Here is a 17,023-nt window from a genome sequence, read left to right as displayed (position 1 = left end):
ACCTGGTAGCAGGTTAAGGCTATGTGCACACTTTGCGGATTTTGCTGCGGATCCGCAGCGGATTTGACCACTGCGGATCCGCAGCAGTTTCCCATGAGTTTACAGTACAATGTAAACCTATGGGAAACAAAAAATGCTGTGCACATGCTGCGGAAAAAAACACGTGGAAACGCAGCGGATTACATTCCGCAGCATGTCACTTCTTTTCTGCGGATTTTCACCTGCTCCAATAGGAAACTGCAGATGAAAATCTGCAGAAGAAACCGCAGTAAAAACCGCGATAAATCCGCAGTAAAAACCGCAACGGGTTTTCACTGTGGATTTTGGAATTCCGCTGCGGAAAATTCCGCAGTGGAATCCGCAAAGTGTGCACATAGCCTTACTACTCAGCTAGTGATAATCTCCTGCTGATAAAACAGTGTTTTTATCAGAACTACAGCAAGTAGCACAATAAGTGACTCATTGTGGAATCAGGGTCTCAGTCTCTGTATTATGCTGCTCTGAGATTATGTGGCAAATTCCCTTTAAAGGTAAATCTTCCCTTCAGTATTGAGGAGCCAAGGTAAATATTTCCCAGGCAAACTAATAGACCTTGTGGATACCAAGGACCTCCTGGCACAAGGTATTTAACAAGAAGAGCAGGCAACCGGCATACATAGTAGGGATTAAATCCCACCAAGGACAACATCTGCAAGGCATTTGTATGTTCTCCCCGTGTTTGCGGGGGTTTCCTCCGGTCATTCCGGGTAACTTCCACACCCCAAAGACATACTAATAGGGAATTGATGTTGTGAGTCCCAATGGGTACAAAGCGCTGTGGAATATGATGGAATATATGCTATATAAGGGCTGGGGCAGGTGACTGTATTATTGGCGGCAGAGCATCGGATCGCACTCAGATCGATATTGGGCTGCGGGACGGTGCACATGTCCAATTTTTTTTCCTTGTCTTTTTTCACAGCATGCCCAAGTTTGATCCAACATTTGGACCTCAGTCGGCCATGCAAGTCAATGAGTCCATGAAAATCCATCGGGCTGCACTCGGATGACATCTGAGTGCAGCCCGATTTCCGCTTCCTGACACAATGGAGAAAATTGAGACTTTTTTTATTTCCATCTTCTCCTCATCTGAGAGTATTGGATCACACTATGATCACGCTCTGAACAGAGTGTTATTTGCATAATTTATCCAATCGTCTCAGATGGCAAAAATACTCTTGTCTGCACCTCACCTAAGTGATTAGAATGAAAATAATGGATCAGGTTAAAAGACATGGATAGATTTTTAGTAAGCATAATTATTAATCATGGTTTCTAATTAGCAGAGAGGCTGTTTATAAGAATACTGATCTTTATAGAGCGCCAGCTCACTCTATAGGTGGTACTCACAGCCTGGCGATGCAGGGCACCACATTGTATGATGATGAGTTGATATTCAGGAAGAAGGGGAGGTTCTCTAATCTTTGCAGATACTGTTGATACAAGGAGGAGAAACATTCATTGACTTCACAGCTCAGACAGGATCCCAGTCACCTTCCACCATGCTGCAGCTGCGCGGAAGTGGTGAGTAGCCGGCCGATGGGGGAGACAATGCGGTGCCACAGGCTGCAGGCAGTGATTTACAGAATGGCAGCACTGACGATAATGCAGGATTACAGGATGCCCAGATATCTCACTTGTGTTTGGTATTTTAATGTCACAATTTGCTATATTTTCTTTGTCTTTTGTAACATCAACATTATGTCCATATAAAATAATGTTATATTCCTGCTGAATGTGCCCAATAATTAGTTTGGGTCCACCGTAATATAATGGGGGGTCATGTAAGACGAGATTTAGAAATGTTAAACTATAATATTTGGGGGGTTGGAAGATGGGGTCGCCATGAATGAATTATCTTGGGTGGGGGTTCAGGTCAGTTAATTAATATTGGAGCCTTTCATTTAAGACAATGGCCCATGTGCCGGTAAATTAGATACGAGTGTTATACGCAGCCCATGGTGGGTAGGGGCATCTGCCCAATAGAAACCTTGGGCACCGGGGTATGACCGCGCTTCCCTTTTAATTGGGCAAATCCTAAGTGACTAGATCTTTGAGCTCTATGTTAAAAAGTAGCAATGAAGAGACAGACAGGGGAGCGCTTGTATCGGATCTCACCAATGGCTCATACAGCACTACCTAAAAATGCCACTGTCACTCACGTATCTACTTTTCAATATTTTTTCTTTATGTAATAAGTTTTCTGCCTCACAACTTCACGTCGCATCCATTGTGTGCAACTTGACACCAAATTGTGCAATACAAACTGTATTAATTATTAAATAGGTTTCTTATACCTGGTGAGACTGGTATACTTACTATGAAGTTCCATATAGGAATCACCTGGATATTAAGATGACAGCTAGAGTTGGACTCCTAATATGCTCATATTAATAGCAGGCAGGAAAGCTTTCAAAATGATGTATACATCTGTTCTTTCATAGAGTTTAACAGTAAGTATACCTGCATCATCAGGATTGCATTTAATAATGTATGCAATTAAGACTGTGAAAACTGGTGACACATTCCCCTTTGACCATTTGATATGTATGAGGGAAGAGAGCTATCTCATTTGGTGCTATTAAATATTATTATGGTGCTATTAATTATATATTATATAGCTCAGTGGTGCTGTTAAAGAGGCCCATAATTGGGGAGCAGTCCTTCAGATAATTGGTAATTCCTGACTAACAGGCCAGCAATAATTTTTAAGACAGCTTAAAAATCATCATTATGGCAGCATACATTGCCCCATGTATACAGATCATGTGCTGCTAATAACATTATACTCTATGAGCACAGAACAATTGTTTTAACTATCATTATGTGCGCATTGAATTGGGGTTGCTCTAAACAGACCATAAAAGGGTTATTCTCTTCTCCAAGACCCTATCCCAATATATAGTAGGTGTAATATTAATAATATTAGCAAATACCTCCAATTAGAAATGTAGTATAGTTCTTCTGATTCTCTATGATGCTTACCTCATGTGCAGGGCATTGCAGTAGCAGTAGCTTAGGTATCCATGGTTACAACCATTCAAATAGTGACAGTTAGTTGTTAGTGGTTGTAACCGTGGATATCTAAGCTACTACAATGCCCTGCACATGGGGTAAGCGACATAGCTAATCAGAAAAACTATACTATATTTCTAATTGCCAATTTGCAATGTAGCATGTATGGCCACTAAATGTCTGCATGGATAGCCTTGACAATACCAAAAATGGCTGTCAAATCTTCCAAAATAGTTTTTTTTCCACAAACATATAATTAAAAAAAAAAAAAACAGATAATTTATTTTTTTACTTGTCTCGCAAATATATTATTCCAAATTATAACAAGTGCTTTACAATAGCCAAAAAGGGATTTTTTAGAGTTCTTGTGAAATGAGTTGAAACGAAACTCTCATTCTCTTAGTCGTAAACTCCAGCCTGAGAGTATTCGGTAAATGGAAAAAGTGACTTTAAAAAATGAAAGTGAGAAAGTTGGTTTATGGTCAGATGTTTTTAATGTGTCTTGGTAAGCGTCACCACTGAATCCCGAGTTCTCTGTCTTACAGCACATGAGAAGATGAGTCAACTTTCTTCTTACCTTCTTCGCTGATAATTATATAGAGGATTGTGGTACTTGCAGTGTCACGTCAAGGTGACAGTGGTATATATTGTGGTCATTATGTGAGTGGTATGGTTTTCAAGATTACTTACTATCCCTTTAATATTTCTGACTTTTAAGGTAGGGCGCTCTATCACCCTTCAGGAGAAACGCACTCGCAGTGCAAAAGCTGCGCAGAGCATCACATTAATATAATTTCACCAAATCTCATCTCCATGCTCTTTACTCTCTAGCTCGCCATTTTCTGCTGCAGATTTCAATGTAGAAGGATGAAATCTGCAGAAAATTCTGAAGTTTTACATAACTGTTACTGACTCCTTGTATCTCCGCATTAACCCAGTGCTGCTGCCTCAATAGCAGTGATCATGTGCTGGACATCACTCACTGCAGCCAATCACTACCCTCAGTATCTACGTGCAGTACATCCAGTAAATGGCTGTCACAGTCACATTGATGATGTCTGGCACGTGAGTAGCCACACTGGAGGGGGTTAAAATGAGTAAGTAATGGCTATTTCTTTGTTTTACTGCAGCTGGTTGTCTTACAGCCAGACACAAGAAAGTCAAAAGATGGAGGAGAGGGACATGGCTGATCTCACTAGACACAACAAGATTTCTAAAATATGAGTTAGACTAGGAAAAGAATAAAGGAAGAATTGCCTGGATAGTTTTTAATATTTTGGCACATTTTCTGTGTTTAGTGTTTCTTTAGGTGATAAAATTCTGGATCCCTGCGTATACCCAGTTTTTCACTCTGCTTGACATGTCTGACCGCTTTAGCTAATCACTGAGCGCAGTGGTCTCGTACTGCTTATCTATGGATAACGGCTAACCTCAGTGATTGGTTCCAGCAGGGGGTGGCTTAAAAAGCAGAAACTCAGCTGTAGAGAAAAGTGTTGTAACGTAAAGATGCTGCAAATTTATCAAATATTCTGCAACAAATAATGGTAACACAAACACAAACAATACTGACTTTAAAAAATTACTCTCTTAAAGAATTACCATTTGGTTACAGGTAAACTTTAAAAGGTAAAAAAAGAGTGAAGGCAACTCATTGAGTTGTCCAGTTCTGTCACAGTAAGGTCACGTTCACACATTCAGTTTTTTGTCAGAATTTTACCTCAGTATTGAGGTCAGTATTTTACCTCAGTATTTCTAAACCAAAACTAGGAGTGGGTGATAAATACAGAAATAGTGACTTTTTTTAATTATACTTTTCCTCACCTGGTCTTGGCTTACAAATACTGAGGTAAAATGCTGACCAAATACTGAACGTGTGAACGTGGCCTTAGAAATTATGTTTATTTTCTTCTAGCAAGTAGTGAAGAGCGAGTATACTCGTTGCTTGGGTTTTCCTGAGCATGCTCGGGTGATCTCCGAGTATTTGTTAGTGCTCGGAGATTTTGTGTTCTTTGTCTCAGCTGCATGGTTTACAGCAGCTGGACAGCCTGAATACATGTGGGAATTCCCTAACATACAGGCAACCCCCACATGTGCTCAGCCTGTCTAGCAGCCGTAAATCATGCAGCTGCGGTGACGAAAACTAAATCTCCGAGCACTAGCAAATACTCGGAGACCACCCGAGCAACGAGTATACTCGCTCATCACTACTAGCAAGCCTAGATTATAACAAGTAAGGTAGAGATATACCTGTGTGTACAATTAATGGCAGAGTCGGATCCACCAGACAGAAAGCAGTAGCATCCACCTTACCCCACTAACTGTAAAGGAATTCTATCATGGTGTCCGACATATTACTGAACAAAATAGCACGACATTCAGCTCATGTGACAGATGTGAACAGAGGCTTAGGTTGCATTTATTGGGCTGTCACCCAGAAACTCCATCTTCGAGGGGCGTTCATTAAAGATTTCCCCTGACCCACTTCCTGTGGACTGAGAGCAATAAAACTTTGCACAGTTATTAGTCCTTCCCTACATAGGAGCCACCTAGGGACACACACTTCTCCCATCTCTTTAAGCAACTGTAAACACTTCGCTTGTAGACATCTACAGGTTGCTCCAAAAGCCACGTTGTGACTTCGGAAATCAGTCTCATCATCCGGAAATTTCTTGCCCTTCAAAACTAACTTCATTTTTGGAAAAAGGTGGAAGTCCGATGGTGCGAGTTCGGGTGAATTAGGGGGATGCGGTAGAATTTCAAAGCCACAGGGGCATGCTTCCATTTGGGAAACATGTGAGTTGTGAACTGGTGCACTGTCTTGCAGAAGGTGGACACCTTTGGTGAGCATGCCACGTCTCTTGGTTTCTATGGCCTCCCGCAATTTCAGCACCAGTGAAGTGTAGTATGCCCCAGTGATAATGGTACCCTTTGCTAGGAAATCCATCAATACTACTTCGTGCTGGTCCCAAAATACTGTGAGCATGATCTTACCTGCCGAGGATTGGGCACGTGCCTTCTTTGGAGGAGGGGAGTCATGATGCTTCCATTGCATCGACTGGACTTTAGTCTCAGGATCATAGTGATGGACCCAGCTTTCATCCTGTGTGATCAGTCTGTTGAAAAAGTCCTCCTGGTTTCCATGGCACATCACCAATAGAGCCTGAGAGCATTCGACTCGTTCCTGCTTCAGGAAAGGTGTGAGCAGCCGGGAAAACCAGCGAGATGATACCTTATGCATGTGAAGATGGTCTTGGATGACTTTTTCCATAGACCCCACACTAATCTTGAAATTTTGGGCTAGGTGGCGAATGGTTAGGCGGCGATTTTCCAAAATGGCGACCTCCAGTTGCTTGATGGTGTGTTCATCAATAGCAGAGTGGAGCCACCCTGGAATCGGAGCTGTTTGCACCAAAGTCCGACCACATTTGAATTGACGATGCCAGTTCTTGACTACATCATATGATGGGGCATCGTCACCATAAACCTCTTTCATCTCTTCGAACGTCTCCTTTGGTGTGTGGCCTTTCAAGTAAAGGAACTTGATGACTGTTCTGAATCCACTGGGTCCATTATCAAACCTCACACCACTTCAGCACCTGTAAATAATCGGTTGTCACCCAGATTTCCCACACATCAGCTATAACTAAGTATGATAATCAGGCATTTTAACAATTTGCCAGAAAAAGTTGACTGACGGAACCGAGCTGTACCAGACATAGATGTGATCAGTGCATTGTGGGTTTATTGACTGCGACGTATACCTAGCCTTATTTTATCCACATTTTACATCAGCATTGTGGTATACAGAAACTATTCACATCGATGTTCTAATCCGGTGGACTGGTAACACAACTGTTAGTGCTTTTAACTTTGTGATCTGGTGAAGCTCCATGTTGCTTAGTCTTTTGCTGGGAAGCAACTGGCTGCGGCAGAAACCTTCCACTCGCTCCTCTGTTTGCAGAGAACATGCAGAGTTTATCCCCGAACCTGGACAGAACATTCATCATAGAACTAAGGGTTAAAAGGGTATTCTGTAAAATGACATTAAATATATTAAACATGCTAAAGCTAAAAATACTTAACATACATGTAAGTTTCTTTTCCAGATCTCCCACACTCTCATTTGCTGACATTGCACTGAGATCTGTAGTAAAGGGTCAAGCAACCCTGGGGAGAAAGGAAAGAGGCAACTTTAGATGGGGCCATTCTCTGTACTGGTCCCATGACAGCTAGCGAAACTGATAAAATTAATAGATTGTCACATTCCCTTAAAAAGTAACCATTGTTGTAATTTTTATCTCATAAATCAATAGTATGCATGGAAATAAGAAACTTTCTAATGTATGTTATCAAAGATATTTGCTTCTTTTTCTAACAGGACTGATCTTTCACTCTAAATTCAGGGCTAAAATCTGTATAATCTGTATTCAGTGAAGACAGATTTTTCCATTACTGAGATAGGAGATGACAGTTGGTGCTTTTAAATTTCTATGCAGGAGGGAGGAGCTACAGACCCACACAGACATTCTGCTGCTGGTTCCATAGAAGTTTATGAGCACCAACTCCTATCTCAGTAATGGAAAAATCTGTCCTCACTGAAGACACATTTTACCTGTGAATTGAGAATTTTGACATTGAATAATCCAGGAGGGAAGAGAAGCCGATTTCTGTAATAAGATATATCACAAAATGTCTCATTTTCATGTGTACTAAAAGAAAATGACAGTTACTATTTAACATTTTACTCAGGCACAGGGTTATCTATATGGCAGGCTATGCCCATTACTGCAGCCGAGTGACATTTATTGATCCCTTAGCACTCTGACTCTATTTTCACTGTAACTTACAAGAATCCCCATGAGCTGTCTGGTTTAGCGCACACATGATATGAATGCACTAACTTACAAAAACAAGCTCTGCCGATCAGAAATGACTGTACTGATGACAACTCTGACAAGCAAGTCTACATGACTTGACGAGACTCATGATATAATCATAGAGATAGCCGCCTACAAGCAGCATGCTATATGTGTTATCCAGAACTAATATATGCTAAGCAATGCAGGAGTATCAACCAATATACTTTGCCACCCTATAAAAGGCACATGGACGCTTAAATGATGGTATCACATGCTTATTATACCTTTATAATATGGCCACCACAAGGCTATGCAAACCTAAGCACAGAATTGTTCTTTTTTTTTCTATGTGCATAGTTGAGTAACTTTCTAATTAGTTATCAATCAAGCTAAAGAGGCTGGTGATAGGCGGGAAAACATCCTCAGGAGCAGTGGCTTATTAAAGGGAATCTGTCACCAGGAATTTGCTATCCCATTTAAAAGCAGCATAATTTAGGGGCAGAGACGCTGATTCCAGCAATCTGGGCTGCTTACTGTCATTTTGTTAATATCTCTGTTTTCTCTGCTGCAGCTCTAGCAGTTCTCTGAATGCGGAGCCCTGTATAACCCCGCCCACACCACTGATTGGCAGCTTTCTGCCTATTTACAGTGTACACAGAAAGCTGCAAATTAGAATCGGGGGTAGGGTTACACAGATCACATGAATACGGAGGATTACCCAGCAGCAGGTTTGCTAGTCCTCTAGTGATAATCTCCTGCTGATAAAACATAGATTTTATAAAAACTACACTAAGCAGCCCTGTAAGTGTCACCCTGCTGGAATCAGGGTCTCTGCCTCTACTATATGCCATTCTGATATTAGATGGCAAAAACCTGGTGGTAGATTCCCTTTAAGTGCTGTGTCAGGACTCGAGTACTTAATACCTCATTTGGATATAAATGAATATGCAAAATTACTTGGTAAAGCAGGAACAGAATATATAATGATATTGATGGATTTATATGTCAAAGACCTGCATGGTCATATATGTAGTTTGGGGGGTAGATCTTACTGACAGATTCCCTTTAAATATGATTTACCATTGTGGTGCTGCTTATTGCCTTTAAGTCCATTATCTATCTAGAGTGATTTTGCAAACCTGGTACAAATTTGTGCCCCCAAGACCACTTTTTACAGTAGTAATCTGGCCATATCCATCAGGTGCTCGGCCAACCCATCCAAATAACATAAGATCATAGCTACAAGAATGGGAAGGTTTTATAAAAATATTTGTGTTCTCATTTTCAGAATTTCTACTCGTGGTTCTCGTCCTGGCCGTCCTGCAGGTAAGTGTACTGTAGACAAGTCATGGGAACCAGGTTATGTGTGACCGCAGTTTCTTGTATGGGGGCGCCTCACCACATTGATTAGTTGCTGCGGCACTGTCTTCACGAACCCCTCCTTACCGACAACTGCTCTTTTTACTTTCTACCTATTCCTTTTAACCACAGCTTCTTCTTAAAGTTTTTTTTTCTTGATTTGCTATCTTAGCTCCTTCTGTCAAAGGAGCTCAACATCAAAGGCAGAATCCAGAATAAAGCTTCACCCACACAGCGCTCATGTACTGACATTATCTGTATGAGTCTAGCAGTACCTGGGACTACGCCCATGAGATATATACCCTTCTAACCACACAGGGGCTATAGACTGCCGTGCCTAAAACTACCAGCATCTTCGGAACCACTTATCCCCCTCACTCTAATCTAAGTCATCAACTCCACTTAGAAATTCTTCGAAAGTCGAGTCAGAAATTTGCTCGATTTTGTTAATATTTTTATCATCTGTGACCAAAAGCCCCTAAAAGTGACCAGATTTCCTTCCGTCCTCACCCAACTCCATGCACTGATGACCTGTACCATTGTTCATCCCGATTCTGTTGTTTCATAGCTAAAATGTCATAACTACAGTGTAGACTGACACACAGAACAGTGGGAGCGTACACAACAATGCAGACTTGTATTCTTCTCAAGTTGAAGGCCTCGTAGATGTTATAAGGGGTAACTTACCCTCAAGCTCAATACGAAAGAAACTTAAACTGCTCCTTAAAGAGTTCCTCTAACACTTTAAAGGAACATGTCGCCTGAAAAATGGTAATAACCTGCAGATATGGGGTTAATCTGCAAGTTAATAGCACTGTGATCCTGCCCGTAGCCTGCTGACTGGAAGAAATTAAAGGAAACCTGTCACCTGAATTTGGCGGGACCGGTTTTGGGTCATATGGGCGGGGTTTTCGGGTGTTTGATTCACCCTGTCCTTACCCACTGGCCGCATGCTGGCCGCAATAATGGATTGAAGTTCATTCTCTGTCCACCGGAGTACACGCCAGCGGAAGGCAATATTGCCTTGCGCAGGCGTGTATTCCGGAGGACAGAGAAACAGACCGGTTTCAGTCATGGGGGCGGTGCCGGCACGGCCTTCAGTCACTGCTCTGTATGTATAGAGTGGCGGCTGTAACCACGCCCCTGGCACTGACTGACAGCCGCCCCTGTGAAAAAAAAATATCTAAAAGTTCAAATCACTCCTTTTTCTCCACCAGTTAAAAAATAAGGAATTAAAAAAAACATATATTTGGTATCCATCGCTGAGTTCGTAAAAGTTCAATCTATCAAAATATAAAATAGATTAATCCGATCGGTAAACAGCGTAGTGATAAACAAAAATCAAAACACCAGAATTGCATTTTTTGGCAGCTGCAACAACAGAAAAAAATTTAATAAGAGGCCATCAAAACATTGTATATATCCAAAAATGATATTAATAAAAACAATGACTCGGGATGTAAAAAAGAAGCCCTCACACAGCTAAATATCCCAAAAATTAAAATGTTTTGGGTCTCGGAAAGAGGCCACCATGGGCATTGCTGTCTCACCAGGAATAATAGGGGTAGGGAGTTCTCTGTGCTAGGATGTGTGACAGTCCTGTGATCTCAGCAGTCTTGTGATCTTATGTAATCCACAATACCACGGTAGACAATAATTACCCTGTTGAAATGTTGAAATTTATTGTTCTGCTTTAAGATGAAAGAAAGTATTAAAAATAAAGAAAAATTCCCAACCACTGCGCAAACCACTAAGAACACGGGGACTGTTCATTGACTGTGTCCTTCTGGGCCATTTTTCCCATAACTTACTTACTTTTCCCTTCATACGAGGGCGTGTTTTTGCAGAACAGTGCTTTGTTTTCCCATATGCTGAGGCCCATAACTCAGGATAATTGATATGATATTTTAAAATAATAATACAAAAGAGCCATCAGCATGTCACATTCTAATATCGAATTAAAGAGGACGTGTCACTTGCCATAAATCCAAATTTTTTTTACCTGGTGTAAATGCTGCTGTTCTCCTAAATCCGGTGTGGTTTTTCTTTTGTCCCTGCTCCTCCTCACTCCTGACATACGGTCCCTCTTCCCTGTATATAAATCTAGTCTTTCTTGGTCCTCATATCTTCTCTGTGGGTGTCTCATTGAGGGCCACTCCCATTTGGCTGATAAGACTAGATTTTTGCACAGGCAAAAGGAGTCCATATCTCAGGAACAGAGAGGTGCAGGAACCAAAGACAAAAAATGCCAAATTCAGGAAAACAGCGGCATTTACCCCAGGTAGAAAAAAATCATATTTATGGAAAGTGATAGATCCTCTTTAAATATTACATTTGTAATATTTTTCAGCTAATCACACCTATGTACAATATTACTTATTAATGTTACAGGTACACTCAACCAAAGCAGACCTTGAGTCCAATAACTCTGCAAACAGCAGCATCAGCCCCTTCACTCCTGTGAGTATGGACTAACTTTCTACTGAGCTTGGGTCGGGCTTCAGTTCATACATAGCAGCAGCCAATCTGATTAATCTGAGCTGCAGTATAAAGCCTGAGGAGGTGGATTTTACAATTACTTAGACAGTCATAACAGGCATACTCACCTTACAGTATCCCTGTGGGTCTAGCATAGGCTGCGCTAGAGGTGTGTGCTCGCTCAGGAAGCGGTCTACTCATTTAAAATTAAACCGGACTGCTGCAAACTGTGATTGGCTGCAGCAGTCATGTGACTACAAGAATGCATTATTAAAGGGGTTGTCCGGTCCAAATCGATTAGTCTTCAGTCACTCTGTGTGACTGCAAAGTTATGAATCCTCCCAGCGCACTCACATACGCGGTTTCTGACTCGGGACCGAAGGGTATGTATGAGTTAGATATACTCCCTGCCAGGGACTGTCTGGTGGACGTGGCCTCGCGCTATACATTTGTATAAAGAGAGGCCACGGCCTGTCTAGTAACAATGCTGTCCATTGGGCGGGTTGACTACAGGGCGCAGCCTCGCTCCATACAAATGTATGGAAGCAAGGCCGTGTCCACTCTCCGGGAGTAAGTAAAACTCATACATTCCCTCCTCCGTTCCCCACTCAGAAACTGGCGAATCCCTGCAGCACACAGTGCTTATTGGGTGGATTGATCAGTTTGCAGCAGGGATGGACTGGAAGTGAAATTCAGCTCTGGCATTTGAAAGCAGATAGGCCCGTGTTGTTCTTCCCCCTGATGCTCCGTCTCAGCTGCATCTTGATGAAGCTGATACTGTTAACAGCATAGCAGAAAATGCTACCACAACTGGACCAGCCCATCTGGCAATTGCCAGAATTGCCAGATGGCCAGTCCGGCCTTGGTTTGCAGTCACACAGAGTGTCTGCAGGCTTATTGATTTGGACCAGACAACCCCTTTAAAGAAACATCCAATTATGCACTCTTCCGGTCTTTTGACCACTGCAGCCATTGAACAGAGCAGACATCCTCCGGATTGGTCTGCACTAGATCTACCATTGACAGGATAGTGTGCCTCCATTTATTGTCTGAAAGCCATCCATATCTTAAAATGAAAATATTTCACTGTATTGATGTCAGAACAGGGCCAGATAAAAGTTGGTGGAGGCCCTGGGCAATTGTCCCTTTATAATCCTCCCCTCTTTTAGACTACCAATCTTGCACAATATTAGCACCTAGACGAGATGCATCAGGTAATTTTGCAACTTGAATTGTGAATCTGTGGCTTCCTGTCCTTTCACTCCAGGTGAGGCAGGATGTGGCTTAGAGAAGCTCAGAGAATAGAAAATGTGCAAATGTTCTCTTATGTGCTGCAGGTTACCATCATCATGCAATCATGCGTGTCTGTCAAATTTACAGACTGCCATGGACAGATACCCACAGCCCAGGCTGCAGATGCCATAAATATGGCTACTTCTTACCAAATGCTCAAAACATACACAGAATTGGCTTAAGGAGAACCTGTCATTTACCATAAATATATATTCTTCTTGCCAAATGTATGTGCCGCTGTCCTTCTGAATGTGGAGTTCTTTTTCTTTTGTTTCCCACCTCTCCTTCCCTCTATATAAATTTAGTCTAATTTTCCAAATGAGGGTGGCCCTAAAAACTTCTTTATGGGGTGCATTTTCAGGACCATGCCCAGTTGGCTAATATAGATTTAAATAAAAGGAAGAGTAAAAGTTAAGCTACTGCTAATTTAAAGGGGTTTTCCCATGAACAAAAGTTCATTTTTATCAGTAGGTATTTGAATAATAATAATTTCCACAATCGAATGTGTTTGAATAAAATGTTCCTGTGCTGAGATAATCTTATAAATGTGCCCCTGCTGTGTACTGTGTAATGGCTGTGTCTGACCGTACAGGAACATGGTCTGATCATACCACAGCTCCTGGACAGGGGAGGGGGATTACACAGACATTACAGAATGGGATTACAAATGATTCTTTCTTTAAAGTAAAACATTGTTTAAAATTAGGCAGGGAAATGTTTTACCTCACAGAAAAAATCAACTTTGATCCCATGCTGTACTATCTATATATTATTTTCCTCCCCCCCTTCCCAGGAGCTGTGGTATGATCGGTCCGTGTTCCTGTACGGTCAGACACAGCCATTACACAGTACACAGCAGGGGCACATTTATAAGATTATCTCAGCTCAGGGACATCCAATTGTGGAAATTGTTGTTCCAAAATCTATTGATTAAAATTAACTTTTATTCGTGGGAAAACGCCTTTAAGAGAATGTTGCCCTGTGAACCAGTCTGAACCTGTATGCTGCTGTTTTGGGGCCCATAGAATTTAAAATAACATCTAACATTTGCAATTTCTCAGGTTAGTGATGGGATTGGAAATTCCACCGACATGACCACTGAAGAAGACTATTTGACACTGATTATGGATGATTATCAAGAGCAATGTAAAAAGGGTGACGTTCGAGACTTCAGCTCCATCTTCCTGCCATTAATGTACTTCATTATCTGCATTGTCGGGTTATCTGGAAATGGCATGGTCCTACTAAGATACTTGTACTTCAAGAGACTCAAAACAGGCACAGACTATTACATGCTGAACTTGGCAATTGCAGATATTGTGTTCCTCTTCACCCTTCCTTTCTGGGCAGTGAGCATTAGTTATCGTTGGGTTTTTGGTATGGAGATGTGTAAAGTCATCTACTCTCTGTACAAAATGAGCTTTATCAGTGGGATGTTTCTGCTCTTGAGTGTAAGTATTGAAAGATACTTTGCAATAGTCCAAGCACCTTCTGCTCATCGTCACAGATCCAAGACGGTACTCATTAGCAAGCTCTCCAGTGTTTGCATCTGGGTCCTCGCCTTCACATTATCCATACCTGAGATGATCAACAGTGGTGTCACGTTCATGTATGGGAAGGAAACTTGCACCATATTACCAACAGATTTCAAGAGTTTCAATGCAATGCTGACGATCATCCAGATGGTCTTGGGATTTCTTCTACCCTTTCTCATCATGTCCTTTTGTTATAGTATGATTATAAGAACACTGTTACGAGCACGTAATTTTGAGAAGTACAAAGCTATCAAGGTCATTATTGCCATTGTCATTGCATTTGTGGTCTTCCAGTTGCCATACAACAGTGTCTTGATGGTGAAGAACTTTTACAACAGCAGCGATTGCACCGTGAGCAAAAAATTGGACATAGCTGATGATATAACCTATAGCCTGGCATGCTTGCGTTGTTGTCTTAACCCTTTTCTATATGCTATAATTGGAATTAAGTTCAGGAATGACATGTGTAAATTCTTCAAGGATTTGGGCTGCCTAAGTCAAGAGAAGTTCTCCAAATGGTCTACAAGCAAACCTAGCAAGAGAAGCTCTTTTGCAATGGAGACAGAGACAACCACAACCTATTCTCCTTGATATTCCTATTTCCTTTAAATATATATATATATACATTGATAATTCTTTGGGACAACCACTTAAGAGTAAACCCCAAAAAATGGACTTCAAGAGGGATGGCTCTCTCAAGGAAGAGTACTACTATACGTAATGAACTGAAGTCTCAAGTCTGTCTCAGAAGAATGAAGCCTAGGATGTAGGCAGTAATCTCAAACAGGTGGTCTTCGGAGAGATTTCATTAGATGGTTTTCAAAAATGGAAAGAATATACATCAATACAACCATACATGTATTTTATTTCCACAAATTTTGCTCTGCAAACTGACATTAAATTTTTTTTTTACTTTTTCATCAGAAAAATGAATCATCGCCATAAAACTCAGAAATAGAACAGTTGACATTTGTCATATTTTATCTCATTAGTGCCTGAATGACTGGTTGTAACTCAACAAGAAACTGTTTATCACAAGATAAATTTCCCGGTAACCTCCAATATTGTCTTGATATTACTCAGTTCTGACTAAAGAGACACATCTGTAGGAGGCCCTGCCAGAATTGTAAAGATTGTTATAAATCTTCATCTGGAATTAAGTCAGAAACACTCAATAATTTTGTCTGATAATCAGTAGTCCCCATCCAGAACTTTCCCCAAAATGTCATTTTTTGCCAAGTGTCATCGTCTGTGTATGTCCAGGTTGAAAGACTAATGGCCAATATGGACTTCAATGTGTATGATTGCCATGGTGTAGTGATTGTTCGTTAATGCTTGGTTTAATCTACTTCTATCAAATGTGTATGGCCACCGTTAGGCCTCTTTCAGACATCAGTTTTTCTCGAATGATTGGTAGCCATATTTTTCACGAATTGCACTCGTACCTACGATAGTCTATGGGGCTGTTCACATGTCCAAGTGTCAGTTCAAACTCCCCAAGGCAAGTCTATGAGTCTGAAAAACAAATCGAACAGTACTCAGATGCCATCCTTGTGCTGTCCATTTTTCATGGACTGTTTCAGAAACCTCCATTAGTTATTTATTTCATCTGGAAAAACTGATGAAACTCTCATGGTAAAAATTGACACTGACCAAACTCTGATGAACTCTCAAAAGATACTTGATGAAACTCAAACCATTTTTAATGCAATGTGGAAACATACCTAAAAGATTTGTTGACCACTCTTAAGGCCCCATACACGTTACATAAAAGTCGGTCGAATCTGCCAATTTCGGCTGGATCAGTGGACCATCTAATATATATGGGGGCCTGCCTGTCCACTGACAAATTATCCTGAGGGACATAAGGTTCGGGCAGCTGGCATTCAACTGTCTGATCTTTCTTTTGGAAGAGGAGATAATTAGTGATGAGTAGTGTTGAGCATTCCGATACTGCAAATATCGGGTATTGGCCGATATGCGCTGTATCGGAATTCCGATACCGAGTTCCGATATTTTTGTGATATCGGAAATCGGAATCGGAAGTTCCCAGGGTCTGGAGGAGAGGAGACTGTCCTTCAGGCCCTGGGATCCATATTCATGTAAAAAATAAAGAATAAAAATAAAAAATATGAATATACTCACCCCTCCGGCGGACCCTGGACCTTAGCGGTGTAACCGGCAGCCTCCGTTCCTAAGAATGCAGTGAGTGTAGGACCTGCGATGACGTCGCGGCTTGTGATTGGTCGCGTGAGCGGTCACATGAGCGGTCACACGACCAATCACAAGCCGCGACGTCATCGAAGGTCCTTCACTCTGCATTCTTAGGAACGGAGGCAGACGCTTGCAGCGGTGACAGCCAGGGGCCGTCCGAGGGTGAGTATATCCATATTTTTTATTTTTATTCTTTATTTTTTACATGAATATGGATCCCAGGGCCTGAAG

At 41.4% G+C, this 17,023-nt stretch overlaps 1 protein-coding gene across 2 annotated transcripts; it reads left to right on the top strand.

Annotated features, from left to right (window-relative positions):
- Positions 1-1,458: 1,458 nt before the first annotated feature.
- Positions 1,459-16,713, top strand: CCR7 (C-C motif chemokine receptor 7). 2 transcript variants are annotated; one of them, XM_077257705.1, is made up of 4 exons: positions 1,459-1,563; positions 9,202-9,239; positions 11,664-11,732; positions 14,105-16,713. In XM_077257705.1, the coding sequence occupies exons 1-4, from the start codon at positions 1,542-1,544 to the stop codon at positions 15,167-15,169; spliced, it is 1,194 nt and encodes a 397-aa protein (XP_077113820.1). In that variant the 5' UTR covers positions 1,459-1,541; the 3' UTR covers positions 15,170-16,713. The 2 variants fall into 2 exon arrangements, with proteins under 2 accessions (XP_077113820.1, XP_077113821.1); XM_077257706.1 differs by lacking the exon at positions 11,664-11,732 and having other exon boundaries at positions 1,495-1,563.
- The last annotated feature ends 310 nt before the right edge of the window (positions 16,714-17,023 follow it).

Source organism: Ranitomeya variabilis, chromosome 4 (genome assembly GCF_051348905.1).
Source record: "Ranitomeya variabilis isolate aRanVar5 chromosome 4, aRanVar5.hap1, whole genome shotgun sequence".
Classification (NCBI taxonomy): domain Eukaryota; kingdom Metazoa; phylum Chordata; class Amphibia; order Anura; family Dendrobatidae; genus Ranitomeya; species Ranitomeya variabilis.
Note: the sequence above shows the minus strand (reverse complement) of the source record. Positions and strands in the feature narration are given on the sequence as shown.

What these genes read in the sequence shown, in the direction of transcription:
- CCR7 (XM_077257705.1), top strand. Translation starts at nt 1,542, where the DNA reads ATGCTGCAGCTGCGCGGAAGTG. An exon ending in GCTGCAGCTGCGCGGAAGTG is followed by an intron (nt 1,564 to 9,201) that starts GTGAGTAGCCGG and finishes TCTCATTTTCAG; the next exon opens with AATTTCTACTCGTGGTTCTC. An exon ending in TCGTCCTGGCCGTCCTGCAG is followed by an intron (nt 9,240 to 11,663) that starts GTAAGTGTACTG and finishes TTAATGTTACAG; the next exon opens with GTACACTCAACCAAAGCAGA.